This window comes from Brachyistius frenatus, unplaced genomic scaffold, assembly GCF_029030835.1.
Source record: "Brachyistius frenatus isolate BFR_SWC_R1_liver_20210118 unplaced genomic scaffold, ASM2903083v1 Contig_21, whole genome shotgun sequence".
In the NCBI taxonomy this organism is placed as follows: domain Eukaryota; kingdom Metazoa; phylum Chordata; class Actinopteri; family Embiotocidae; genus Brachyistius; species Brachyistius frenatus.
The window spans coordinates 1,775,684-1,802,418 of record NW_027210620.1 but is presented as its reverse complement, the minus strand read 5'-3'; the positions used below and the strand labels follow the sequence as shown (position 1 = coordinate 1,802,418).

General features: G+C 43.2%; 2 protein-coding genes across 18 annotated transcripts in view; both read right to left on the bottom strand.

The window, feature by feature from the left end:
• scrib (scribble planar cell polarity protein) overlaps window positions 1-14,962 on the bottom strand; it is a 63,772-nt gene extending 48,810 nt beyond the window's left edge. For 6 of the 12 annotated variants that reach the window (XM_069696438.1, XM_069696443.1, XM_069696446.1 and 3 more), the window contains exon 1: window positions 14,398-14,961. In XM_069696438.1, coding sequence (XP_069552539.1) covers window positions 14,398-14,556 — 159 coding nt within the window. In that variant the 5' untranslated portion in view covers window positions 14,557-14,961. Of the gene's footprint in view, window positions 1-14,397 lie in introns of all 12 variants that reach the window. The other 6 variants (XM_069696439.1, XM_069696445.1, XM_069696448.1 and 3 more) reach the window with 3 other exon arrangements.
• Window positions 14,963-16,549: 1,587 nt separating this feature from the next.
• LOC138619715 (poly(U)-binding-splicing factor PUF60-like) lies at window positions 16,550-24,845 on the bottom strand. Of its 6 annotated transcripts, none has more exons than XM_069696395.1 (12): window positions 24,771-24,845; window positions 24,064-24,161; window positions 23,700-23,795; window positions 23,087-23,176; window positions 22,525-22,575; window positions 21,230-21,391; window positions 21,017-21,109; window positions 19,586-19,799; window positions 19,272-19,504; window positions 18,531-18,645; window positions 17,338-17,585; window positions 16,550-17,242 (listed from the first exon to the last, which is right to left on the bottom strand). In XM_069696395.1, the coding sequence occupies exons 3-12, from the start codon at window positions 23,775-23,777 to the stop codon at window positions 16,943-16,945; spliced, it is 1,584 nt and encodes a 527-aa protein (XP_069552496.1). In that variant the 5' UTR covers window positions 23,778-23,795; window positions 24,064-24,161; window positions 24,771-24,845; the 3' UTR covers window positions 16,550-16,942. The 6 variants fall into 6 exon arrangements, with proteins under 6 accessions (XP_069552496.1, XP_069552497.1, XP_069552494.1 ...); XM_069696396.1 differs by having other exon boundaries at window positions 24,713-24,789; XM_069696393.1 differs by lacking the exon at window positions 24,064-24,161 and having other exon boundaries at window positions 24,771-24,836.
• Between the last annotated feature and the right edge of the window lie 1,890 nt (window positions 24,846-26,735).

The window sequence follows — 26,735 nt, the reverse complement described above, 5'->3', positions numbered from 1 at the left end:
ATGCTCTCACACAGCAGGACTGAATGAGCACACAGGGAGATCAAAAACTGTAGAGGAGGAGGAAGAGGGCGCCCCACCACCACCACCATCATCCAGGACTTCGTCACATGCTCTCTCTTTCCCTTTCTGTATTCCCACAAACATGACACAAAACCAGAAGCGCTATTGTTTATAGTCCACAGAGGACGTTTGGCTCTTTCCTGGATGGGCTGGATCCGGTATGTGCAGCCTGCCAGCTCTCACTTTGTCCCCACAGTGGAGCCGTGCTGCAGGGGGAACCAACCTTGGCAACCGGGACCTCTGGCCCTGCATTGCCCAGGCGTGGTATATATACACAACTAATTTGCTGGCTAGTTAGTATACTGTCAACACATACCAAATTCAAAACCATTAGCAACAGGATGAGAAACACTTTGGCTCTTTATCTTCTTCATTCAGCCTAAACAGAAAGAGGAGCGGTGAAACGGGCGCTCTGTGGAAGATATGCATAGATATACAGTATACACTGTTTAGAAATGAAAAGAAGACTTAACTCACACTTTCAGGTCACGTAACTACCAAACCCTCTGAATGAACGCACGCAGCTACTTAGCATCATTTGCTACAAAAATTGAAGTATTACACCTTTAAAAACTGCGTGCTTTGAATACAAGACCAGCTTCAGTACAATTGACTCATTGTATGTGCCCAGGTTGTGGCCTCTCTCCCAGTATCATGTGGCTCAGTGTCTATCGTTTTCCAGTAACGGTCTGGTCATTCTCTCTCTTGCAGCGGGCTTCACACAGGTCTTCTTCTCTCTCTCTCTGTACATTTCTGTCTCAAGTAATGTTCCCTGACTATTTGAAACTGACATAAACTCCTTAGTGTCTCTTATACAACATTAACATTTGGCTGACCAGCGCCGTGTAAACTGCCAGCCGGTCGAGCACGTTTCTGTCTTCGGATTGAGGTTTTCAGACAGCCGTGATTTACTCCTGCCAAGTTCTGAAACACTTGTCTAACAATCATTATCACAATCATTATTGACAGAACATTTATCACAGCAGACCTCAAAGACGGTCTCTGCTGACAAACTGAATGGTGACTCTGATAACAAGCACTGATAATGAGTTGTATTTATAATAGCTAATGTCTTACTAAACTAAAAATCAGAGCCCAGTGAACTAAATGTCATTCACCAGTATCACCGGAAACCCTGATGGCGTGAAACCCAGTGCTCAAGCTTATTCATCCACATAAATGTATGACCTGGCCATAGCATGGGACTAGAGCAAACGTAACCCTATCAGGTGGCATGAACGGACAGACTTGTCTTGCATAAACATGAGCTGAAAAATATGTCAGTTTTGCCTGGGTCCAGCAAATCTGGATTACACAATGGCTCCCACGGCTTTATTATTTATTTTCTCAACAAAGGAGTACTTAATACGTTTAAAAAGGTCAAAGAGATGGTAAAATGTCCTACTTCCAAGTAAGCACGTGGCAGTAGAGCTCTACTGTCTCTAGTGTGTCTTTAACGCACAATATCATACACTTAAAATTCAAAAGGCATACAGATTTGTTGCGCTATTAGTATACATGCTCAGACGAGCACAAAACACCTCCAACACCAAGTTCCGTTCACAAGATCAGCAGAAAGTCTCCTCTATGTAGTTCACTCTTGTAGCATCCCACCCTCAGTGGAAAAATAACTGCTCCACTTTAGGTGTCGCTGTAAAGCGTCTGTGCCTCGCTGCTGTAGCTTCTTTTCTTTTCTTTTTTTTCCAAAGCCCAAGGACGAAGTGTGGCTCTGAGACGAGCAGGTCTAGTCTCGCTCTCTCTCTGCTTCTCTTTTGACAGCGTTGGCTCAGGCAGAGGCCAAGGTTGCTCTGTCGCAAGCAGATATAAAACAGCAGCGGCCTCTTGTGTGGGCACAGCCAGAGGAGGTCCGCGGTGGCAGGGAAGCCCCGGCCCACCTGGTGTCTCTCCCTGACAACACTGGGTACACGTGCCCCCCACGTCAGGCGAACCACTGGCCTCGGGAGATCCATCGCCTTGGAGACCAGTGTTTGTTCGGAGAAGGAGCCGCGGGGGGGGGAGGGGGAGGGGGAGGCCTCCCCGGTGACGCTCCACTGATGACGAAATGAAAACCGAGCCTCGCTTGATTCAGACCCATTATCAGGTCCAGAGATAACAAACGGCCTGTGAACATCTGCACTGCATCGACACAAGCAGGAGAAATATTACAGTGATGTAATGTGGCTTCATGACGGCTATCATTTTCTTTCCCCACTATAAACCTACAGGGCCAGAGACGGCACTCGACATTTTAGCACGATGCTTATCTTCAATGCAAGACACAAGACAAGGTTGTCGTTATTTAGGATTACAAGCCAAACCCCATTAATATGTCATGGAGACAGCGTAATTACAGAGTTGTCTGCACTCCCTTCCCACGTGACTCCAGAGGGGATCAACGCCAGGAACGACCAAAACACTCGCCCTAAACACACAAGGCGAGCACATGCCAATTGCCAGAGACCGTCTGAAACACGCTGTTCCTTTTCTAATAAAGTATGGAGTCCAGCCAACACAGCACAGGTACCAATCTGAACTTGACCTCACCTGACAAGCATTCATATCTGTGCTCAAAAGAGACATTGGACTGCCGAGCTGCAGCCAGTGTCACACATAGTCGTTCTTTCCTGACAAACCTGCGTCGGTAAGCCACAATTCCCCAGCAGAAACTTTTGCCAGGTACGAAGAACCTTTCAAAAAGGAACTCATTTCCACTATCCCCGTTTCCACCAGAGGAACCAGGGTCTAAATAAAGTTCCAGGGTGAGTGCTTTACACCCACAACAAAGCGTCCCTGTATTTACTTAAGGTTAAGGTCCTCTGTGGCTTGGTGTGCTTGCAGGTACAAACATTGTGATAGATCAAGTAAGCCTATTATTTTTCCTCTCAACATTTTACGACAACAATCTCAAGAAACTGGAAGTGCAAAAAAGTTTCATTTGAATTTGTGCTGAACATGAAGCTGTAGAATGAATCCTATGACACACAGATCTGGGGCTCGTTTGGTATATATAAAGAAAAAGACATCAAGTCAAAATTAGAGACGGCGACCTCCAATGAGAGGGTCTAGCTTTACGTTTTGTTAAAGTTGTCATCATTTTGTATTACTGCATGCAAAAGTCACTTTAGACCTCAGTGGAAACGGAAATTACAAAGGGCTGAAGGAAATGTAGTTCCTTGGAAAGTTCATGGATCGAAAAATTCAGGGGACACAACAATACAAACTCTGCACCTCCTCCCACTATACCTTCTTGGTAGCAGACAAATGCAAAATTATATAATAATGAAAGTGTTTTGGTTAGTCAGTACATGAATAAATTGTCAGTTGTAGAGGAAATACAAAAAGCCATTAATTAGAAGTGGTGAGAACAGCTAGGTGTCAACCTGCAGGTAAGGCGCTGAGATAAAGAAAAAAAATGTGGTGTTGCAGCCAAGTCCTTGAAAAACATCCTCTCTGTGGGAGACAATTTATGTAATAGGCAGCACAGTTTCTAAATTTCTGTGCTCCAGCATATAAACTGAACATCAATCTATCTGCGATAAGCTGATACCAACCCATACAATATATGAGCCGAGCCAAATTATCGGTTGGATACTCGAACTAAAAGCGCAGTCAGCCTACGTCTTAAAAATCCATGTGGTATTGCCTGCATCTGCAAAATGAGCTGAAAGTAATTTTTTTCAGCTGAGCTCCTTCACTGTATTCCCATTTGTGGTTTGGGCCCCTCAAGAACATGGGCCAGCTTAATTAAAATACTATTAGAAAGAGAGGAGGAGGCTCTTAGTTAACAAGAGGAGACTAAAATTAAGCCTGATTAGCTTGAGAATTCAACTGGGGCGAGTTGTGCGTATGAGGCGGACTTCAGCGTGAAGGAAAGCATCTGTGTGTGGGCTTTTCCAACAGGAATGTGAAATGAGTAAGTTCAAGTGTGTGTTTGTGTGTGAGAAAGGTTCAGTGTCCAGAGGGCAGGGCAAGCTCCTGGAGATTCCAGACATGCCTGCATTTCCTTGGCTGTCACGTGCTGCAGTGCAAACACAGCTACGCTGAGTTAATGACACAAAGCGACTCACTTTTTCTGAATGGCTCGGACTGAAGTAAAACCATCATTGAGGGAAAGTCGAGGCAAGGTTGCTCAAAGTGTCCTCTGTTATAGTGCGTATATCAAAACTGGAGTAAAATGATTGAATCTTTTTTTAACGAAGGACAGCAAAGTTCAGAGACTTGAACTCTTAAGTTCAAAAGATTCATATTGTGGGTAATGCTGGAGGAGCCTTAAAATAGTTGTGTCAAGTTTGACTAAATTCTCACAAAGAAGTGACGGTAGAAATAAATATAAGAATAAAGCAGAGAAAAATCAACACAAAGACTTGTATTGTGAAAAGCTCCAGTTGCTGGAGTTAAAATAACTGACCTTTCACTGTAAACAATGCTCTGTCTGTCAACACTTGCTGAATCAGACATCAGATTTAGCTGTTTCCGTTGTGACCAGATCAACTCACTTGAAAGCAAAGACATCATCACAAGAGAAAGCAAAGGGAAAGTTAAGTGCTAAAGAGCCAACACATTAAATGAAGAAAAAAACAAAGAAAAAAAAACACGTGCAACCCATAATGGACACCAACTGCTGCCATCTCCTTTTTCTACAGACCCGTTATTGCTTCGTTTGTTATTCGACGCCGGCATGAGCATGACATGTGTGCGTGCGTACGGCTTTGTTGTCTCCAGAGAAACCCCCGCTGTGCTTTCTACTGACCTTCGCGCATCCATTCTTCACCCGTCATACACACAAACATTCACCCATCAGCACCTCTCTATTAAGAGGCCTGGAAACTGGTCCTGTGGCACAACCCACACATTCTGTCCTGTGTTATGTATTGTGTTTGCTCAAAAAACCAATTAACCGCCCAGTTCAGCCCAACCCTTTTTTTTTTTTTTTTTTCTTGAAGGTAGCAGGAATATATTTGCCTGGAGAATTGTTCCATCTGTCAATTCACAAGCAGCGGCATTTTTTTTTTTTTTTTCTGTACTTTTAGGCGGCTGTGTTTCTCGGGGGCGGGGGGAATAATTTCAGATCCCAACACAGCCATCAGTATGTAACTGTAGTAGAACAGGTTTACTGTTGAGATCACCATTATTTATCTCTTCTCAATATTTGGAGTTAATAACTTTATTTCATTTTTTTTTTTTTATACAAAAAATTGCAGTCAAATTATAGAATATTGTTACTCAGGTTTTACATTGTATAACATTGTTCTTCGCCTCAAATCAGTGTATAAAAAAACAAAACAATGCTGTGTCAAAAATCATATCACCAGTGAGGCAACAAAAAAGTACATACAGCTGACATTCAAAAAGGGGAAGGAAATGACAAAACAATGAAATACCTTATGTCAAAAAAAAAAAAAACACAGTTGACCCTTTCACCCTGGAAATGGATTTCAATCTTAACATCAATAAAATGTCCGTACTGATAGAAAAAAGGCAACATGAATGGTCTTTTACAGAGATTCCTCAGTGCAGGCATGAAAACATGTTGGCGTGGATGTTGGTAAATATGGAGAAAAATATGATATAAAACTGTAACTTGTAATTAAACAAGGCGTATCAGTCGATTTGCGATTTAGACAGTCGGCACACTGACTGTACAACAAATTAATAAAATGCGAATCAAAATAGGCACAAGAGCTCAAAATCGCACTTTGAGCAGCAGCAAAAATACATTTTAATGCAGTAACAACATGGCCATTTCCTATGATATCAACACAAACATCTTTCAATAGCACTAAGCGATACTGTCTGATGGCTGGCCGAATCAATGGCGTAATCAATAAGGAAGTGAAGTTGAGCACACAACAATTTAGATAAGTTGTAAATGATTATTTAGTCAATGACCATCAGTAAATTATAAACGCCGAGTTACACAATGGGACCTTGTTACTATATAGTACACATACTTGTATTTTAGCAGTGAGCAGGAAAATATTGTAGATGCACGTAGATCCGCAGAAAAAGTAAGGCTGCATGTTAATAGCTTAATTTGAAATCAGCCTGAGACTAATCTTTTTGTGTGCTTTCAGATCTTTGTTTCAGCTCTGACACTTACAAAAGTGCTCTGTGAAACATCCCTGCTGTTAAGAAATGCTCTACATAGTAGTTTAGAGACGATCATCAATCAAAAACTCGCAGTTGGGAAAAATATTCCCCGAATGGGACCAATAGCAGAAGACAGGCGGGGAGACAGCGAGTCAACTGAAGAGCAGTGTAAGTGGTGTAGACACCATCATAGCAGTAAACACTGCCGCACCCACACGTGTATTACCGCGCTCTTTTATCTTGACTCTTGACATCTTGAGCTTAGCACACCTTGGGTTGATGCCACAAACTTGCAGGATTAAAGAGAAACGAGGTGCTCTAGATCAGTTATCAGAAACGCTGTCAGACACTGTGAGCATCTGAGTGTGTATGTGTGAGGGAGCCGGGAACACAACTGCTGCGCTAGGAGAGGAACTGGAGTAAACAACAATAAGCAGGGTTTTTTTTTTCTAAAAATGGCCTGTTATCCAGCCCTGGACTTAAAAGTTCCCCAAATGCTCTCCAAAACAAGGTCCAGAGTGAAGGTTGTCTCACCAAAACAGGGCATTCCACGGCTCACTTGATTATTCCCACTTCCTGCTCGCAGAGACGCTCCCAACAGAAAAGGAATCAACATGAAAAACACAGGCGTCAACAAAATCAGACTGGCCAGAACATAGACGCTGACGGAGTGTATAAGTTGCCCCACAGAAAAAAAAAAAATAACAAACCAGGGCTCTGTGTGCCTCCTGAAGCAGCTCTGCCACCAGGACCAGCCCAGACCGAAAGTGATTATGAACTGACCACCTGTTTCAAAACACTGTTTAAAAGGTGACATGCTCTGTTGTGGTAGCTGTCGTTTAACTCCAAATTTCCATTACTACTTGCCTTTAGAAGCAGCACAAGTGAAGAGGTTAAAACACAGCTTCTTTTTTTTCCCCCCTCTGAATCTAGCAGCCATCTTCCGCTGTAAACACTAAATTAGACGGGGATACGAGAGCTGAAAGTTGAGGGACAGCGGCCCATTGAACAATAAAAAAAAAAAAAATTTTTTTTAAATGGTGTCAAAATGTATGGGCAGAAGATGTGAGGGCTGTGAGGTTTCAGGCTGATAGATGGAGGCCTCCAATGATTGTGTGTGGCCAGCAGATAAAGGGCAGCATTTGTTTGTGGTTGGATTTTAATGCCATCCTGGGTGACCTATTCCCCCCACAGGGACATCAGCACCCGGACAGATTAGCCTCAAAAGGGCCATTTGTGTGACTGAGAGTGCAGCGCCTGAGCTCCTGTAACATCAAAAGGCTCAGCGACCAAAGAAATGTCACTGCTGAATTTAACCACTCCAAAAACGTCACATGTTCAATCTCCGGCAGCGAACTCTTCTCAAGTCTGCCGCCTAAACGCGACCTGTTGAAAACCTGCAAATGCCACCGACAGTTTACCCAAGCAGAATAAACATCTGGCACAGGAATGACCTCAAACTGCACAAGCTGGATGGGAAATATTTGACCGGCATGATAAGTGACTGTGTTGACAAAGACTGTTTTACAAGTAGAACGCAACATAAATTCAAGGCATGCAAAATTTTTTAAAAAAAAAACCTCTTTCCTGAGGTGCTTTAAAATGTTGTCAAGCTAAAAAAAAAAAAAAAAAAAAAAAAATGTCAGTTAATCAACTATATGATATTTTTGCGTTCCACCTTTTTATTTTTAGAGGGTTTGAAGAGGTTTTTTTCATCTTATTGTACATTAAAATGACATTCTGGGGTTTCAGACAGTTGGTTGGATAAATTTAAGAAACTAGGACTTAGAATAACAACTTTTAATTATTTTCTGAAGGTTTATGGAACCAATGAGTCAACAACTGCCCGTAAACTAAATTTGCTTCTTAATGCCTACAGGGGAATCTAATAAAAAGGTTATTAGCCTTTTGTTTTACATTTTAGGTAATGTGTGCCTGTAACAAGGATTTAAGAGCGCCTACTACCCGCTCCTGGACACAAGCAGACCTGCGGCCTTCAGTTCGGACGTTTCTAAACGCTGGCTGCTCAAAGGATCAAATCAACGCATAAATACAGCGGGACAAAAAATAAAGAAAATAAAGAAAAGAGAAAATGGCGTCACTTTGCACATGTTGTCTGTGTGTACTTAATGCCTGCAGACAACAGATCTCCCTTCCTATCACAGCGCTCCAGCAGCCAAAGACTCAGCCCTCTTGCAAACAGCTGCCAACGCCACCATAGCCATCAATTATTCACTGAGCTTTGCCTCTGTGTTTACCTTTGAGGCTCGAGACCGAGGCCCGAGCGCATGAGAGAGTGGCGAGACACAGCGTCCAAAGAGTCCAAATCCCACTGGAGGCTGAGGATCGTTGGGTGAACACCGTGCAACTGTGCTGAAAGTCAACAGAACCACATCGGGCGGGAACCAACATGATATAATAAGGGCATTATAAGTTGTTTAAGTGTTTCTACTCGATCTCAAGTAGACTTACAACCTGCGATCATTTTCATTATCAGTTAATATGCCTTCTTTTATTAGTGTTTGCTAATATATTCTAAGAAATGTACAAATCTAGAGTTGTCCTGTCGCCATTAGAATTACTTGTTTCTTCCACAGTCCAACAGGACAAAATTTCAAAGGTATTCAGTTTACAACGATATGAAAAAGAGAGAAGTAGCAAATCTCTACAATTTCAGTTTGACTGCTTGGCATTTTATTTTGAGAAATGATCTGAAAAAAATTACCAGAACTTCTGATTTACTTTAGTAGAGCTGCATCACACGGGGATTCTGGGAGCGCTTACGTTAAAGACTGGACCGGTGGCATAAACAGATGCAGGACAGCATTATGACAGTACTGTTGTGTACATAAAAAAACATTTAAAAAAAAATAAAAATAAATACCAGAAGTGTCTGTCTTCATGCTTGCCTTATGGCAGCAACGCGATTTGTACTGTAGGTTTGCTATTATCTATTCAAAACTCGCTGCCACTTCTCAGAAAGACTACAACAAGAGGACGACTGTATCTGTGTGCATGATAGTCAGAAAGAGACGGATCCATCTCCGACTACGCGGAAGTCTCCAGACTGGCTATTAGGTCCGTGTCCACTTCGCTGACTGTTCCTCTTCCCTCCTGACGGCGCATTGTCAGCACAGACTCCAGTGTTCATGGATGGACGGATGGAACCAACAACAAAGTCCCGCAGGGCTGAGGATCAGAGGAGCTCAGCTCAGCTCCCAGATCACTTCCTCCTGTTGAGGTGCCAGAGGCCACCCCCTCCCCCCTTCTCCTGTTAATCCATCTCCAGAATAAAATACAACCCCTCCCCTCCCCCATCACCACTATACTCTCTCTCTCTCTCTCTCTCTCACACACACACCTCCCATCGCCCCTCTGTCCCACCAGATTGGGGGGAGGAGGGGGGCAGGCAGGATGTGAGACCAGCTGGTCATCAGCTCAGACAAAGAAACCTGCTGAATGTGCTCTTGCATCAAAAAGAAACAGACCATTCACACTGCTGTTTCTTCATGGACTCCCCAGCTCTGGATATCTTTCCCTTTTCATTTTCATTTCTTAAGAGGGGTGATTCCTAAAGTTGACTTTTCTTTTCTCACAGATGCAGCCCCTCTACAATCAGAGCTTGGGTGGGATCAAGTACACACCGAGGACATTTATAGTCTGACACTGACTTGAGACGTAAAGAAAACAGACATTCACTCACGCCACAGCTCATATTTTACATTCATCGACACGTTGCGAACAATAGCGCCGCTGGCTTCAACCTGAGTCGTTACCAGAGCAGGAAGAACCACAGGAACGATGTGGTTTCACCGCAGAGAGGCCACTGGCAGGTGCAATTTATCTTCGGCCCTAGCCTAGTTCAGCTAGTCGCTGGGGAGAGACAAACCAGGGCTCTCCTGTATAGTTAGCAGGGAAATCAGGGAGGGGGGGGAAAGAGACTGCAGAACTCAGCGTGAAGTGTGCATGTCCTAGATTATGACACCAAACTTTTTAGGCACAAGCCAGGGTGCATTTCTGGCATACCTACATTAGAGTAATACAGGCGGCTGTATCAGACACTTCTCAGACATTTTTCCATAAGATGACAACAAAGACAAAAGCTCTCGACAATGCAAGCTAGAGTAAACAATAGTAGACCAACTCTCATTCAGCCAGAGCTATAAGTGAAGGGGCCAATTTGGGTTGCACATGACCCACGGCTGAACACACTCAGGGGACTCGAGAAGAAAAAGCACTCACGATTTTTATCAGTGCATTTATATGTTCAAAATGAGGCCAAAAAGCAGATCCCAGAGGAAGTGTACACCGAGGCGCACTGGCCCGCAGGCCCGGGGTCAGAGCTGCGGTGTTGAGGGGCGTTTTCATGGCCGGGTGAAGCCCTAATCTGCCCTTTGGCCACAGATCTGTTAGCACACACACATAGAAGGCATTGGTGGTGGCAGTTGAGGATTAAAAAGATTGCATAGTCAACCTTCCTAGTATTTCTCATGCACGTATACTTCCTCTTTATTGAAGGAAACAAATTATCTACACGTCATAAACCTAAGATTGTAACCTTAAGACATGTAAGACGTGTCAACTCGTGTTTTAACTAATAGCGATGACGGACGACTAAATAACATTTGACATATTTCTGGTTTTGGCCAGTCTTGAGGGATGAAATCAGTAATGCAACATTCAAATTCAACTGTAACTAACAATACCGGGAGCTACAAGCATAAAACCTGTTTCGCAAAGCCTGATGGTGACACACCCATCAGGGATTTGTTCTCTAGTTCAACAATGAAAAACGCAGGACAAAACCCAGGAGATATATTGGGTAGTGAACATGTTTTTCTGAGCTGTTGTTTGGGTTGCTGCCAGCTGCACCTGTAGCCCACCTGCTGCTTTTTTTTAAAAAATGGACCCCCTCGTGTTTTTCAGCAGGTGTAACTGACCGACAGAAAATCTTTAAAATGATCATCTGAGTCATGATATGCGTGCGGACTTAATGTAAGCCTGGTCCGGTGCAGAGCACACAGGAAACACGAAGAGCTATGACATTGGATATGAGGAGAGGAGAGGAGGGGATGGGGGGTGGGGAGGGGTAATCAAACTGGTGAATGGACCTCTTTGTAACCTGTCATGGGACTTGAGAATGGCTAAAAAGATAATTCCCTCTTCCTCAACATGATCTTGGAGGCAGGGCTAGTTTGTCTAAGCAGCAGAAAGAAGTTCAGATCACTTTCCTGCTGAAAACACAGGACAGGAAGTGTAGGGAAAGATAATGACAGACGGACTGTCGCATGCTTTTCAATAGTTTACAGAAAAAAAAAAAGGACAGAAAATAAAAACTATGTGTCTAAGACTTTAAAGTCTGCCAACTGACATCAGCTGAGAAAAAGAAAAAAAAAAAGAGCGACGATTGATGCTTTGGTGTTTTAATTGTCAAAATGGCTCCTTTATAGTTAAACTACACTGAAACGTACAACATTAAACCACCAAGAAGCAAAACAAAGGGCCGATTAAGGACTGTCTGAGATTAGTTTTTGTGCAGTGAGAAAACAGAGCGGCGATGCAGCATTAACAGCTAAGGATGTACGGGCATGCAGGGAATTCCAGACCAGCTGCATACTTAAAAAGGTTCTCTAAAACCAGTCCACACAGATAAGTCATAGCTTCCACCGTTACCGTTTCATGTCGTGTAATCACCGCCCGGATAGGACCGTGGCCTACGTCAGACCAAAACGCTCATTTAAAACGTTTCTCGATTTAACAAACCTCATATGTTTCTCGACGCGAGCCGACGGAGGCGTCATTACCGCCCGAGAGTATAATCTGAGATTGGTGACCGGCGCGGTGGGGGCGGGCCGCGGCGAACGCAAGAAACTGTCTAAATCCCCATCTGTTCGCCATGTTAAACCCCTACCAGCAAGGTCAAGACCAAACCCCCTCCCCGGCACCGCACCAATTACCGCTGCAACTCCTGATTTCTTTAGTACTCATCATCCATTATAAAAAGACAGTTACAAGCTCGATGCTTCTGAAACAAATAAATGATTGAACGGATTATGTAATTGTGTATTATTCTAACGCGTTACTGCACGCACAACCGCATACTCACCAGCCCTACGTGACTGGTCTGTTTGCAGGTGAATGTGCACACACCATTCCCCCCCCCCCCTCCCCCCGAATGAAGTGACAGTTTGTTAAGGTGTCGACCGATTATCTGATTATTCTCTATCTGTGGCATATGTTGGACACGGTGGCAAAGCCAATAAGCATGGCACAGTTATCCAGACTGTTTGTCATACAAGGCTGGCTCGTACACACACACACACACACACACACACACACACACACACACACACACACACACACACACACACACACACACACACACACACACACACAGAGAGAGAGGATGAACTGATGGGCAAAAAGTGAACTGAGATGTTAGACTGACATCTAAAAATAGCCAAAGACTGACAAGCAGGTCCGCAGACTCATCCCTGACTGGAATACGTAGTGACAGGGAGGCATTCGGGCCCGTACTTATGCGGGCTCATAATGGTAATGCTATTCATCATACAGTCAGTGCCCTTGTTCCCAAGCCCGTATGGGCCTGACCTCTCGCACCGCTCGCTCGCCGAGGCCCCGCTGACTGGGAGGACCGGAGAGGGCCCGTATGCTTTGTGTCTGCACGCTACGCATTCACCGCGACCACACGAGACATTCTGTCACCGCGCATTTATGTCTCCCGGGTTGAAGCCGAGCGCCACACAGAGAGGCGGCGTCGGTTAGCTGTCTGCGCCGGACCATTAGGGCGTATCTGTCTCTCTGCGTTTCAGAGGCAGGGAACCAGGTACGCTGTGGATGTTTGACAGGTAGGAAGTCCTGGTGAAGCCTCATCAGGCAAAGAAGACTTTAGTTTTTGTTCAGGAAAAGACTCCCTCACGTTAACTACGTTGGCGATGGGGTGAAATATTCAGCAACTACTGAAACTTAAAAGATACGTGTAAGCTCGGTCTCGTGGGAGGTTTTTGTGCTTTGAGTGGGAGCTTTACTTATAAAAAAAAAAAAAAACACACAAAAAAAACCCAGGCAAAAACAGTCAGAATTGATTACTGCAATAAATGTGAATGTACTGCCAAGAGACGAACCAAAACAGCTTCATTGTTTATGATTCCCAGAAGGCAACAGGGGGTCCTGTGCCAACACTTCAGCCTCTGGTGACCTTGAATTGTTAACAATCTTCATTAGTGAATGTGCCACTTGTCCCTTTCACCACTAATCCATGAAATGCGAGAGACTGACGATGTCTACGGCTGACCGGTCTATTCACACGAACACCCCCCTCCCCCCACCGGGCCCCCCATCCCAAGCCCTAGATCACAATCACAGCCACTGCCTTGTCCTATAATGAACAATGCAACGAACTAAATAAAACAAGGAGCAAGTCGAGCAGGCGTTTCGTTCCACGGGTCTAGAAATCTACAGGGAAAACAGGCCGACAACAATCCTGCTCTCCTTAAAATAAACTGGGCTGTGCAAACTAAGACAACTTTTGTCATATTTCAAATAGTGGGAGTTGTGGGTGGGGACAGCTTTGCAGGCCATTCCCCGCATGCCTGCCCCCACACTGCAACCAAATCCAAGTAGCCACTGATGCCACTACTACGGGCAGCACGGTGTGTGCCAGCTGTTTATGTCTGGGTTAGTCCATCTTGACATGCAGCATATTCACCCTGCAGCCAGAAAACAAAACAAAACCAAAAAAAACATACCATCCTCCTCGTGCATCTTTCCCCACAGTTTCTTTCTTTCTGCTCAAATCATTAACGCAGAAGATGAACAGTACTACCCAGTTGCAGCATCAAGAGTCAAATTTAAAGCTTATTTGGGCACTTGTTACATATGTGCAAAAAAATAAATAAAAATAGAGCTTTGTAATATGTGGTGTTGTTGATCAACCTCATTTCCAAGGAAGGAAGGAGGCACCTTGGTTGAGGAGGAAGTAGCTGGGCCGGTGATACCACGCAGGCTGTTTTACAACTCGTGTCAACTGGCAAGTGACCTTTGCTTTCAAACAGGTGAACAAAACCCTGCTCTAAACAAACGTTTGGTGCTTCAGGGTGGCTTTAGCGTAGATAAGATCAGAATAGGATCCACAGAAGTCCCTGCTTCATACGCTTCAGTGTGTGTGTGTGTGTGAGAGAGAGAGAGGTGGGTGGAGAGGGGGCATGAAATGTTCTCGGCATGTACCTTTGGTAGCTCTTTGAGTTGGTTGGCATCGAGGAGAAGCTCTTCGAGGCTGCGGCTGTAGCGGAATATTTCATCAGGGACTGTCTGCAAGTTGCAATGCCGCTTGTCCACGGACTCGACGTGGCGGTTGCAGCGCCACAAGGGGATACACTTCAGCATGTCCGGCCGCCGTGTAGAGGGGGGGACGGGGTGGGGGGGGGACGGGGATTTTGGTTGCCGGTGCTAATGAAATCTCCGCATCGGAGGGCGAAGCAGGGGGAGGGTGGTGGTGGTGGTGGTGGAGGAGGAGGGTGGAGGTCGCTGGGAGAGAGAGAGAGACACACAGAGAGAGAGAGAGGATGTTCAGCGGGAGTAGGGTTCGCTCAATGTCAAAACACTTGCCGTGTTCCCAAAACCACGATCCGGAACAGGAGGCCGAAAAATCCACTTAGAGACCCGAAAATAATCCCTCCGATCCGTCGGCGGTATTCCCCAGTTTCAGTCCAGCTCTCCGATCGCGAACGATCGTCGAGGTTCGCGGCGTCATCCAGCCCCGGAATTACAACGCACATACACACAAGAAAAAAAAAAAAACCCCAAAAAAACACCACCACCACCAACCACCACCACCACCACACTTGGCTCAAGTGTTTCCTCACTTCTTCCACTTACTTCTTCACGCAGTCGGAGCGACGTTAGCTCGCTCGGCTACCGCCACCATCCTCCGCCGTGTTGTGCAGAAACGCCGCTTCGCTTCGAAGCGTCGCCGTCATGAGTGACGACCGCAAAAAAAAAAAATCAAAAAAAATAAATAAATAAAAATAAATACAACCGCTTGACTTCGGGGTTTTTACGGGTATACGAGGCTACCTACCGCGACGACGGCTAACGCGCTTTTTCCAACACGGAGCGAGTCAGCGGAGATTAACAACCCGCGTAGGGATGTGCTCGGACGGGGAGGGAGGGAGGGAGGGAAGGAGGGAGGTGCGGGGAGGGAGGGGGGGAGACGGGAGCGAGCTAATTCCAGTTAGCCGGCAGCGGCTAAGGAGATGACTGAACGCCTTTGTGCCGAGCTGCCCGTTCGCCAACGCCGATCAAATTAAATCTACCGCGGGTGGAGGAGGGTGGAAACACCGGCCACTCGTGTGTAGTAGTAACGTCCCCCCCCCCAAAAAAAACGCGTCCAAAACCGAGTGAAATGCCAAGTAAGCGAGAGCTGAACGCTTCAGCGGCACCCGCGCTTTACCTCCCCCTCTGTTGAGCCGAGGCAGGCCGGTTTGGCGTGTGGGGGGCTGGGCCTGGTTTGAACTGGAGCACCGCCGCTTTCCCAGAGGCCACGACTTTTACTGTATGACGCCATCTAGCGGCGGTTTGCTTCAACGTCCAGAAACCTTTGCTTACAGCCGTCACTGATGAATTTGTTCAATATGTAATAAATATCATGCCGAATCATATTTCTAAGGCTTTATTAGTTAACTGATTAAGTAACATACGTTTAATTAAATTAAAATATAATTTAATAATTTTTTATTTTATTTTATTTGTATACACTGTGCATTTTTAATTTTTTTTTTATAGTTATACCTCTGCTACCTCTATTGTCATTTTTATTGCTTTTGCCACATCTCCCATGCTGTTGTAACAAAAAAAATGTCCCCTTGCAAGATCAAGTATATCTATGTATGTAATTTTCTTAAGCATGCTTCAAATAACGTTGACCCTATATTTCTAGTGCACCAGTAATACCACTTTTTGTTGGCAACACATTAGCATTCATATTATACCAATAAGTATATTGTGTTTTCCCGATCAAGTGTTGTTGAGCACTAAAGTGAATTAATTCAGATTTGGCTGATTTCTATTGTTGCTTTGCTGTTTCACAGATGATGCAATTTACAAAGATTAACCGGAAAGGGAAACTTTGATAACGGTGCTACTGCAGAGTTGAAAGAAGACTCATCCGGTGTTTGCTGCCAAACCAAGACTTTAAAGATAATATGTGAACTTCAAGACAAGGATTATTACACTGTAATGTGTTTTATCAGGTGTTTACACACTGTACAAAGACGTGCTTTAAGTTTTTAATTTTCTACACATAGGCTACTTTGTGTACAAATACTTCATTAGGCTTCTTCATTCAAAACCCTTCATAAAAAAATTTGCATCACAAATGTTCGTGGACAAACAATACCTTTTAATTATAGAAAGAATAAAGTGTTTACATGTCCCAGAAATTTAATGAAAGTAAATAAACAGAGTTGGAGCGGGAAAAACTAAATGTCGTACAAGATTGGATTACAAAAATTTGAAACTTGCACCAAAAGGGAGTCTTCACAGGTCACAAAGCAAAACAAATCAGACACAGGAATATTTTTGAATGAATCCCCCAAATGGAGCTTGTAACATTGATATCAACAGCACTTTAAAAAAAAAAAAAAAATTTTAAAATAATGATAATAATAATTACAGGTTTCAGAGGCCCGCATCTTTAGCTGCAGTGACTGTGGCTGAAGTGAGTTCGAGCAACAGGTATGGGGATGGGTGCTGGTGAACCATTTCAGACATTTTACGCAGAGAGGTCACTGCTGTTGAAACGGTCTTGGTCATAAACTTCTGCCACAACTTTGCGACCCCCGAACCAGCGGTCATTCAGAGCCTGAATAGCTTTGTTCATCTCTGCGGCCATGGAAAACTCTACAAAGATTTTGACGATGATATCTGCATCCTCCTCTTCTCCTTGCTTTTCCTGGTATATGATGACTCTGTTGACGGAGCCAAACTTCCCGCACTCCTCCGTCACCTCACCCTCCAGGTCGTCGTCAATGTCCTCCGGACCAACCATGTTTCGAAGCACCATCACCGTGGACTGGACAGAACCGAGACAAGGATCCAATGAGTGCAAATGATTTTCATGGTAAAATGAGTAAATAAGTCGTCCATTGATACAACCACATATGTCACCTCTGATTTCCGGAGCAGTTTCTGCATCACCATATGCCTGGCACTGCTGCCCGAGATGCTCATGTGCTCTTGGTCACTCAACATCTCCTGCCCGGTGCCATCCTGCAGCATCTCTTCTTTCTCCTCTTTCTTCTCTTGTTGGTTGGAGCCACCGACTTGATTCGACAGGACTGGCGGTGATGCGAGCACGGGGTTCACAAGACCAACCTGGGGAAGCACTGGTATGGGAGGACGCACTGGAGTCACACCTTTTCAGGGAAGGTAGACATGAAGTCAGTTACACTGACTGCACAAAGATACACATATTCGCTTGAAGGTCAAAACTGAAAAAGAACAAGGCCGTTGCCATTTGTGCAGTTGGTGTATCATTGTCATTGAGGGTAAAATATAATCACGATGCAGTTGTTTAAATGGTCGCAAGTTGATACTAACTAAAGAGTCATTATGTGCTGCGACTGAAAACAAAATATTAACAGGACCAAGTCCTCAGGGAAACTGCACTAAACTAATCCCAAAAATACTATAATAATGATTTATGTAAACGGAGTTCCTCATTCATTGAAATTTGTACCACAAAATCCATCGTCTGAATTCAGGGATGTCAGGTTGGAAATATTTAACAATTTAACACCTTCCAATTTAATCCACTTAATCCATCCTTAAAGGAGCCTTAAATCCACCTAACAGGGGGGTCCATTAAGATAAACTCTTACAGCTTAATACCTCCACATAGAGGGTTCAATTTTCACCCAGTCCTGATTTTCATTAAAAATGTATTTGATACTTTGGTAAAAATTTGTCAGAAAGACAATTCTTAGGCCAACAACTCCAAATCATTAAAGTCAGTGCTGCAACTGTTGTGAGGTTTAGCAAACTATGCACTTAAACTCTGGCATATCTGGTCATCAAAGGTAATAGATCTATATCATTTCTTCGGTCAACGTTTATGATGTACAACTTTCCCCGGGGAAAACAAACATAAATTATATTTGCAAAAGTGTTATTCATAAGAAAACGCAAGAAAACTTACCATTAAAAGCAACAAAACTGTTTTAACGAAAGAGGTCAATATATGTCACGCTGACCATTTTAGAATGGCACCACAAAGTACTATTAAAGGTTTATCTAAATCCTGCTTTAAAAAAAAAAAAAAAAAAAAACCTGAGCACCCTCTCTCGTGTTTTGGAGCATACCTGTGATGACCCCCGGTGCCTGGGCAGCCATAACAGCCTGAGGTATTCCCATTTGCTGACTGAGAAGTTGGGGCGCAGCTAAGGCCCCCAAGACTGATGCGCCGGCTACAGCCTCCTTAAGAGAGGGGGGCCGAAGACATTAGGTAAGGGAAACACACAGAACACAGCACAAGGCAGCACAGTCAACGATCACACAGCATGGCAAAGAGTGAGCTCAACCACGCCTCGCTTCAGTGAGTATCAAGGCTACAAGATGTCAGTAAAGATAACAGAATCGTTGACCCTTCCTAGAAAGTCATATTTATATAGCAGGGATGATAAGAAACTTTTTAATCATGAAGAATTCTACAATAAAAAATAAAATTAAAAAAAAACCTGAACATTCATTGTGACTGTTCACACTGAAATATAGCTGTCTATTTGTCTGCGCTAAGAAAGAAGGGTCTTAGCTTCCCAATCAGTGAATGGGAGGAGCTTTAATTATGTTACTATGTATAGAATAGAAAAGGAAATTAAATCTTTCAATATGTGCATAGGCTGTTAAGTGTTTTGAAAATATTACACCGGATAAAAAAGATGACCAAAATGTCTCATATTTCAGGGCTACTAATCTGACACTGTGTCAGGTCAACTACTGTTTTATATGACTTCTACAAAAGTGGCCTTCTCCCAGTCACATGAGTAAGAAGTCTATGTTATCTGTGCTGGTGTCATAGCTAGCTAGATCTGGGTTATATTTACCTGGAAGGCCATTAAATCCCTTTGGAAGGGATTCATACTTGCCTGGGCCGTTATCTTAGCGGTGGCTGCCGCTGCAGCCACGGCTGCAGCAGGCGGCAGACCACCTGGGGTCGTGGGGGTCAGTAAGGGCATGGGCGGAGTCACTGCTTTGCCCACCCGTAGGTACTGACCCCCCAGGTCAAAGAGGTTCATAGAAGACACAGCGTCCAGGGCTGACTGAGGCTTTTCATACTCTGCAAGGGAATAAAAAAAGTAGTTAGTAGCAGAGCAAAGGCAACACAAGAGCACGAGCGAATGAGAGCCCTCAAGCTCACCGATGAAGCCAAAGCCTCTGTGTCGCCCTGTGGTGGGGTCTCTGGCTAACGTGCAAGACTTGATCCTTCCAAAGGCCTCAAACACACTCTTGATGTCATCATCTGACAGGTCAGGGTGGACTGACGCCACGTAGATCCGGTTAAAGGCGCGCGCCTCCTCAGCCAGTTGGTCAATGATGGGTTGCGCCTGACCGATGTTACTTGGCCGCCCAACCTATAGTACAGATCACACCAGCAAGGCTACTGAGTAAGGGGTGTTTTGCACCATCTGTGAACGCACTACCGCAAAGCTCTCTGTCCCTGAAGCACTAACTTTCGGCAGCCACCAAGTTCAGTCAAAGCCGCCCAACTTCGACAGTCAAGCTGTCCTCTGATCAGTGCATGTCCCTACTACCTTCTTTACCTGATAGACCTGACAGAGTGAGTCTGAAATTTGAAAAAGCCCTATCGTCTATCATCGGCATCCTGGCCAACAGGTACAAAGTACCAAGCTATCGAGGACAAGAAATAAGCTAATAATTAGCAAGGTGAAGAACCAAATCAGTACACGGCTGACAATTCTTACACTTTATAGAGCTTTCTCATTTTAGTGACTACAAATTCAAAGTCAGCCCGACCGAAGGATGTCTGTAAACTGAGCACCAACATAAATCTGACAATTGACTATTATCCGCTCTCAATCCGAGTAAAAAAAACTATGTATGTGGTCCTAACTATTCTTTCAATCGTACACTGCTGCTGCTGCAACCTACAGGATCTAAGAATTTATTTGAAATCCCCCAATTTTTTGCAGAGTGTGACTAACTGAGCTGGTCGCAACACCGAGAGGGGAACGCACTAAATGTTTTGTATTATGGCTACGCACTCTGACGGTCATTTCTGATTTGGAAAAGAATTGAGCTCCCTATGTAAGACGAGTATCTAAGTGGGACTGGGATCTGTACTACAGATGGGGCGGCCAAGCAACACCAACCAGGCGCAGCCCATCATCAGCACATCATGGACACAGAGCGACGCCACGTGCCGCTGGGCATCCCACTGGAATCGGTCACTAAAACAAGCCTTGAGGACATCGTGGAAGCACAACACACAACCCAGACAGCACACAAAGCACACACCCAGATGTACATACATGCATACGACACGCACCTGGAAACCAACAGACACACAAGCAAACAAGGAGAGAAATGAATGTTTACATATTTTAAGAGACTGACATGCAACATATGAGAAATTTCACAAATCGTGAGTAACAACCAAGGAGTTGATTTAAAAAAAAAAAAAAAATACAAACTGATGTAATAGTAAATATGAAGAAGGAATTCCAAAGTTTATCAACCCAGAACAAAAACAAAACAAAAATATAGAAAGTTAAAATTGATTCCATTTGTTCTTAAGACCTCCAGAGATACATACTTCTGGACAACTTACCTTAATGTTTCGCCCCCCCAACATGACTGAGTTCATCTGCTCCAGAGCCAGCTGAGCAGCCTCTGGCACATCATACTCCACAAACGCAAACCCCTGCACGGTCAGACAAAATTCAAGAATAACAGAACATCTGCAAACACGGAAGACCTGGCTAATCTTCATCTAAAATCAAAGTGGGAGAGCAGAGTATAAAACTTGCTAAATGACACTGACCTTGTGTTTCATTGTAACCGAATCCCAAGACATGTCAATACTCTTGATTGGGCCGAAAGGGGCAAAGGCCTGTCTGATGGTGTCCTCACCGAGCTCATAGTATATGGAACCCACATACACCCGACACATGATCGCTAGAGCACGTTGCCGCTGAGCTGCCACCTGCCAACCAGGGAAAATGACACATAATAAGCATTAGAGAGCAAAAGAAAGGAAGACAAAAAAAAAACACACACACACACACAAATAATAAATGTGTACTCTCTACTGTGCTTGCTTTCCCCAAAAATTGTTAGAGGCCAATTCCAAGTTAGGGGGTCTGAACAAGTAAATAGGGTAATAATGGGATAGTGTAATTAATTGACACAACTATGTGAAAAAATACTAACAAGTATAACTGTTATAAAACACTGATGTCAGCGGTGGTAATTACAATATGGCCTCTATTCTGTTACTACTGAACAGACATATGGAGGAAAACACACTGAAGTGATTGACATGCACAGCCCTCACAAATATTTGGCTTCAGTAACTGACCTGTAGTTCCGGGGATGCAAGTAAGGTAAAAAAAAAAAAAAGTAATCGTGGAGTTCAAACGAAATCCATACAAAGTCTTGATGAAAGCATTTCAAACTTTCTTCTCAAGGCTAAGGTGAGGGGTGGCTTAATCAGAGTTTCTATGTTTTACTGATGCCTTTAAGTCAGTCTGCTTAAGTCAATTGTATTGTATCACCGACAAAAACTAACAATTTCCTAATTCATAACATGGTGGGAAGATGACTCATTCACAGAAAAAAAACTTGACTTTGAGATGGCCAAAAAGATCCCTGTCCCAGCAGTTCTCTCATTTTGGTCCATTAAAGGGATTGCTATCCCTCTTTTGTCCCATGCCAATAGCTTTCTGGTTTTTTATTAATTTTTTTAAAACAAGCAAATGCATATTTTTCAAAGAGACGTGACTTTTCTCACATTTGTAAACCCTTTATAAATTCTTCTAAGAGCCTGTAAATGGGTAAAATGCCTTTTGCTATCTTCTTGTTAAAAAAATAATTAAGCAAATTATGCTATAGCAACTCTAGCAAGAAAATAAGTGCAGTGATTCATCTCATAGGATTGCAGACATAGTCTCTGGTACACTAGCTATAGAAAGCCATTTTTCTTATAAAATATGCATTTTTTTTTTTTTTAGTTAGACAAAAAGGCAGGGATTGTTGCTAACGCAACCAGTAAAAGAAGGGTAACAGTCCATTTCCATTGGGTATGCGCACAGAAAAAAAATGTAATAATCTATTGACCGATTGTAAAGGTGAGAGAGGATCTCCAAAGCCCATTGTCACTGCTGCCATCTGAAAGACAGTAAAGATGAAAAAAGTGCTGAAAAGTAGGTTAGATATCCCTTAGCTTTGCTTTTTCAAAAAGGTCATTGCTTTGCTAGATAGACAGAAGCGGTTAGACTAGCACTATATTCAGACCCTCCCTCTAAACAATATACAATGTGAGGATTTACCTCGCTTGTCTAAATAACAAATCACCACACAGCAATAAACATAAGCAAGCCCCCTTTAAAAGTGCAATGCATTTAACATGATAACCAAAGCCTTCACGACGATCTTCTCCATCTGAAAAAGAGCAGAGGGAAAAGCAAGGGCTACACATGGTCTAAACATGTGTTCTGGAAGAAGGGAGTAACACTTCCAAAAGAGCTAAGCCAAACTGATTTCTGACACGAGAGATGCCTGAGATCCTAATGCATAAAAAGGCTAAAAGGATTCTGTCTAGAGTCAAGACTCACAAATGATGCACGCATTACAAACTTTTTTTGTTTGGCGGGATACCCAAAAGTTCAGCACATCTCACCTGCAGGTTGGTGAGCTGTTGCTGCTGATGGGCAATGGTCTGCTTCACCAACACACTCTTAATGCTTTGTTCCATGGCATACTTCTTTGCCTGAGAAAGGAGAAAAGCAATTACTTTTTAAAAGTCCTCAGATGAATTTGCACTTGTGATGGCATTTTTACTTTGACAAATATCGTAACAGTACATATGCATGCACGCAAGACATCAGATTATTTAAAGAGTATATCCCCATCTGCATACAGTAGGTCAAATGACAACCTTAATCAACTTCTAGAAACTACTGGTGAGTGAATTACAGGCAGACTTGGAAGAAATGAAATTAAACATGTGTAATGGCCTATCTTTTCATCTACCCACATTGTTACTTTTTCTACCCGGTCTTCAGCATGGACATGTCTACAAATATACAGCCGATTAAAACCTTTTAACACGCATACACAGGGAAGAATTAAGTACTTTTCCAGGGGAAAAAAAAAGGGAAAAGAAGAAAGACTATAGACTCGACTTAACTGCATATACAAATGCAAATTTTTATTTTTTTATTTTATAGTGTGAATCCTGTAATAACATCACTAAAGGTACATTCAAGCCGACACGGTCTTGGTTTTCCTACCCTCTGAAGAGCCTCCTGCTGCTCCGGGGTGAGAGGCGGCAGGCCAAGCTTGGAGCCCGTGCCCTGTCCATTCTCCATCGTCAGAGCTTCACCTCCCTGCAAATTCAGAAGTCGCAATTAATTTAAAAAAAACAAAAACAAACCAAAACAAAAAAACAACAACACACGAGACACGAGAATTTGGAGCACAAGCACCTGCCTGAACGTGCTTTACATACACAGCTATCTTTTTTTTTTTACCCAAAGTAACAACAATTTCCTACATTGCTATCAGAAGTCACAGGTTTATCATCAAACAAAGGGCTAACCATACACAGGACATACACCCGGATTTAAACCAGGTGGGACCGGACGAACTCCTTACCTACGCAACCCCGCTAATCGCTGGGTCCACCAGACTGAGGCAGGAAAGCCCCCGAGGGGAAGAGCACTGACGGGGAAGCTTTAACAATTCAACAAATTCTAGGGAAAATAAAAAATGCCTTCAGACTAGCAATAAATAAATATATATATATATATATATTTAAAAAAAACAGGCAGCTTGCATCATTTTACAGTGATATCTTGTTATTTAGCCAGGCCCCCTCCTCTTCTTCCTTCCAGCTAATTTTAGCGCCTTTGGATTTTACGTGATGCGCGCGCAGATGCTTAAAAAAAAAAGGTGGTTTTCAAATTTACACGTTATTTAAAGTAAATCGGTAGCATCGGGCTCAAAGTTAAACCTTAGCCGAGTAATTTTCTAATATGACTTCGGTCTATCCTTACTTCACCTCGATGACCTTTAAAAACAAAACAAACAACAACAAAAAAATCGCTAAACGAAACACCATTTGATTAACAAGGCCTGCTAGCGGTCTTTGTTGCTACCTGATGTTAGCATTCGTTGCCGTGGCGCGTGAAGCAAAACCGTATTTGCCCGCTCCCTCCCTCCCTCCCCCTCCAACGCAATACACTGTCGAGTTACGGGGATATCTCGCGCAATCAAATGTTATGAAGCGTCCCGTGGTATTTACTCAACGACCACTACGGCTGAAAATGTGAATTTGCCTCGTTAACAGGAAATATATTTACCGCAGTCTCCGTAACCGCCATGAAGCACACTTTCTTGGAGAGGCCCCCGCACGCCGCAACACTCGCGAGACTTCGCAGCGTTTGATGAAAAGTATCGCGATAGATCGAATCCTCGCGATGACAGGGAGGATTACGACCATTCATCCGTGAACCTTTCGTAGTAAAAGATGTTACAAATATTTGTCTGACCTATCAACTTATGTGACCTAAATAATAATACAATTTATATTATCTCTACTAATGTCTTGTATGTATTAGATTTTTTTTTTTTTTTTTTTAATTAAATAACGTGTGTGTGATGGTACCTGTGTTTATAACATAGGTTTATAACCATAAATTGTGAACCTTAGATAGGGAAATTTCCATTGCTGTGATGAAAGAAGCTCACAGATTTGGTTGTGATACCAGCACTTATAAATGAATAATTGTTTGTGTCTGCAATGCATTTATTCATAGCGGTAAATTTCAAAGCAGAGGTTGCATCTACGTACAGCCCCAATCTTTCATTTCACTTTTTTGTTTTTTCATTGCTAAATTAAAGTCTCTTCCTCACTTCAAACCTCTAGTATAAAATTTGCCTCAGGCTGATAATATTTGCCTCTAATGGTCCAACACGTCATTTTGGTCTTCTGCCAATTATGATTTCTTATTTTATGTCGATCTTTTCTAATAATGTATATACAGTGCATCCGGAAAGTATTCACAGCGCTTCACTTTTTCCACATTTTGTTATATTACAGCCTTATTCCAAAATGGATTAAATTCATTTTTTCCCTCAAAATTCTACACACAATACCCCATAATGACAACATGAAATAAAAAAAATTAAATTTTTGCAAATCTATTAAAAATCAAAAATGAAAAAAAAAAAAAATAATAATCACATGTACATAAGTATTCACAGCCTTTGCCATTACACTCAAAATTGAGCTCCGGTGCATCCTGTTTCCACTGATCATCCTTGAGATGTTTCTACAACTTGATTGGAGTCCACCTGGTAAATTTAGTTGATTGGACATGATTTGGAAAGACACACACCGTCTATATAAGGTCCCACAGTTGACAGTGCATGTCAGAGCACAAACCAAGCCATGAAGTCCAAAGAATTGTCTGTAGACCTCCGAGACAGGATTGTATCGAGGCACAGATCAGGGGAAGGGTACAGAAAAATGTCTGCAGCATTGAAGGTCCCAATGAGCACAGTGGCCTCCATGTTTTTCAGCGGCAGGAACTGGGAGACTAGTCAGGATGGAGGGAAAGATGAATGCAGCAATGTACAGAGACATCCTTGATGAAAACCTTCTCCACAGCGCTCTGGACCTCAGACTGGGGCGAAGGTTCATCTTCCAACAGGACAACGACCCGAAGCACACAGCCAAGATAACAAAGGAGTGGCTTCAGGACAACTCTGTGAATGTCTTTGAGAGGCCCAGCCAGAGCCCAGACTTAAACCCGATTGAACATCTCTGGAGAGATCTGAAAATGGCTGTGCACCGACGCCCCCCATCCAACCTGATGGAGCTTGAGAGGTCCTGCAAAGAAGAATGGGAGAAACTGCCCAAGAATAGGTGCCAAGCTTATAGCATCATACTCAAAAAGACTTGAGGCTGTGATTTCTGCCAATGGTGCTTCAACAAAGTATTGGCTGTGAATACTTATGTACGCGTTATATTTTCATTCTTTATTTTTAATAGATTTGCAAAAATTTTAAACAAACTATTTTCACTTTGTCATTATGGGATATTGCGTGTAGAATTTTGAGGGAAAAAAATGAATTTAATTCATTTTGGAATAAGGCTATAACACAACAAAATGTGTAAAAAGTGAAGCGTTGTGAATACTTTCCGGATGCACTGTATGAGACACTGTTAAAAGTATTTTTTCTGTTATGACTTATGGGGCGCAAAAAGTTGATATGCATACTGAACCCACAAGACTCTGTTGCTAGTTGAATTCATTGTAATT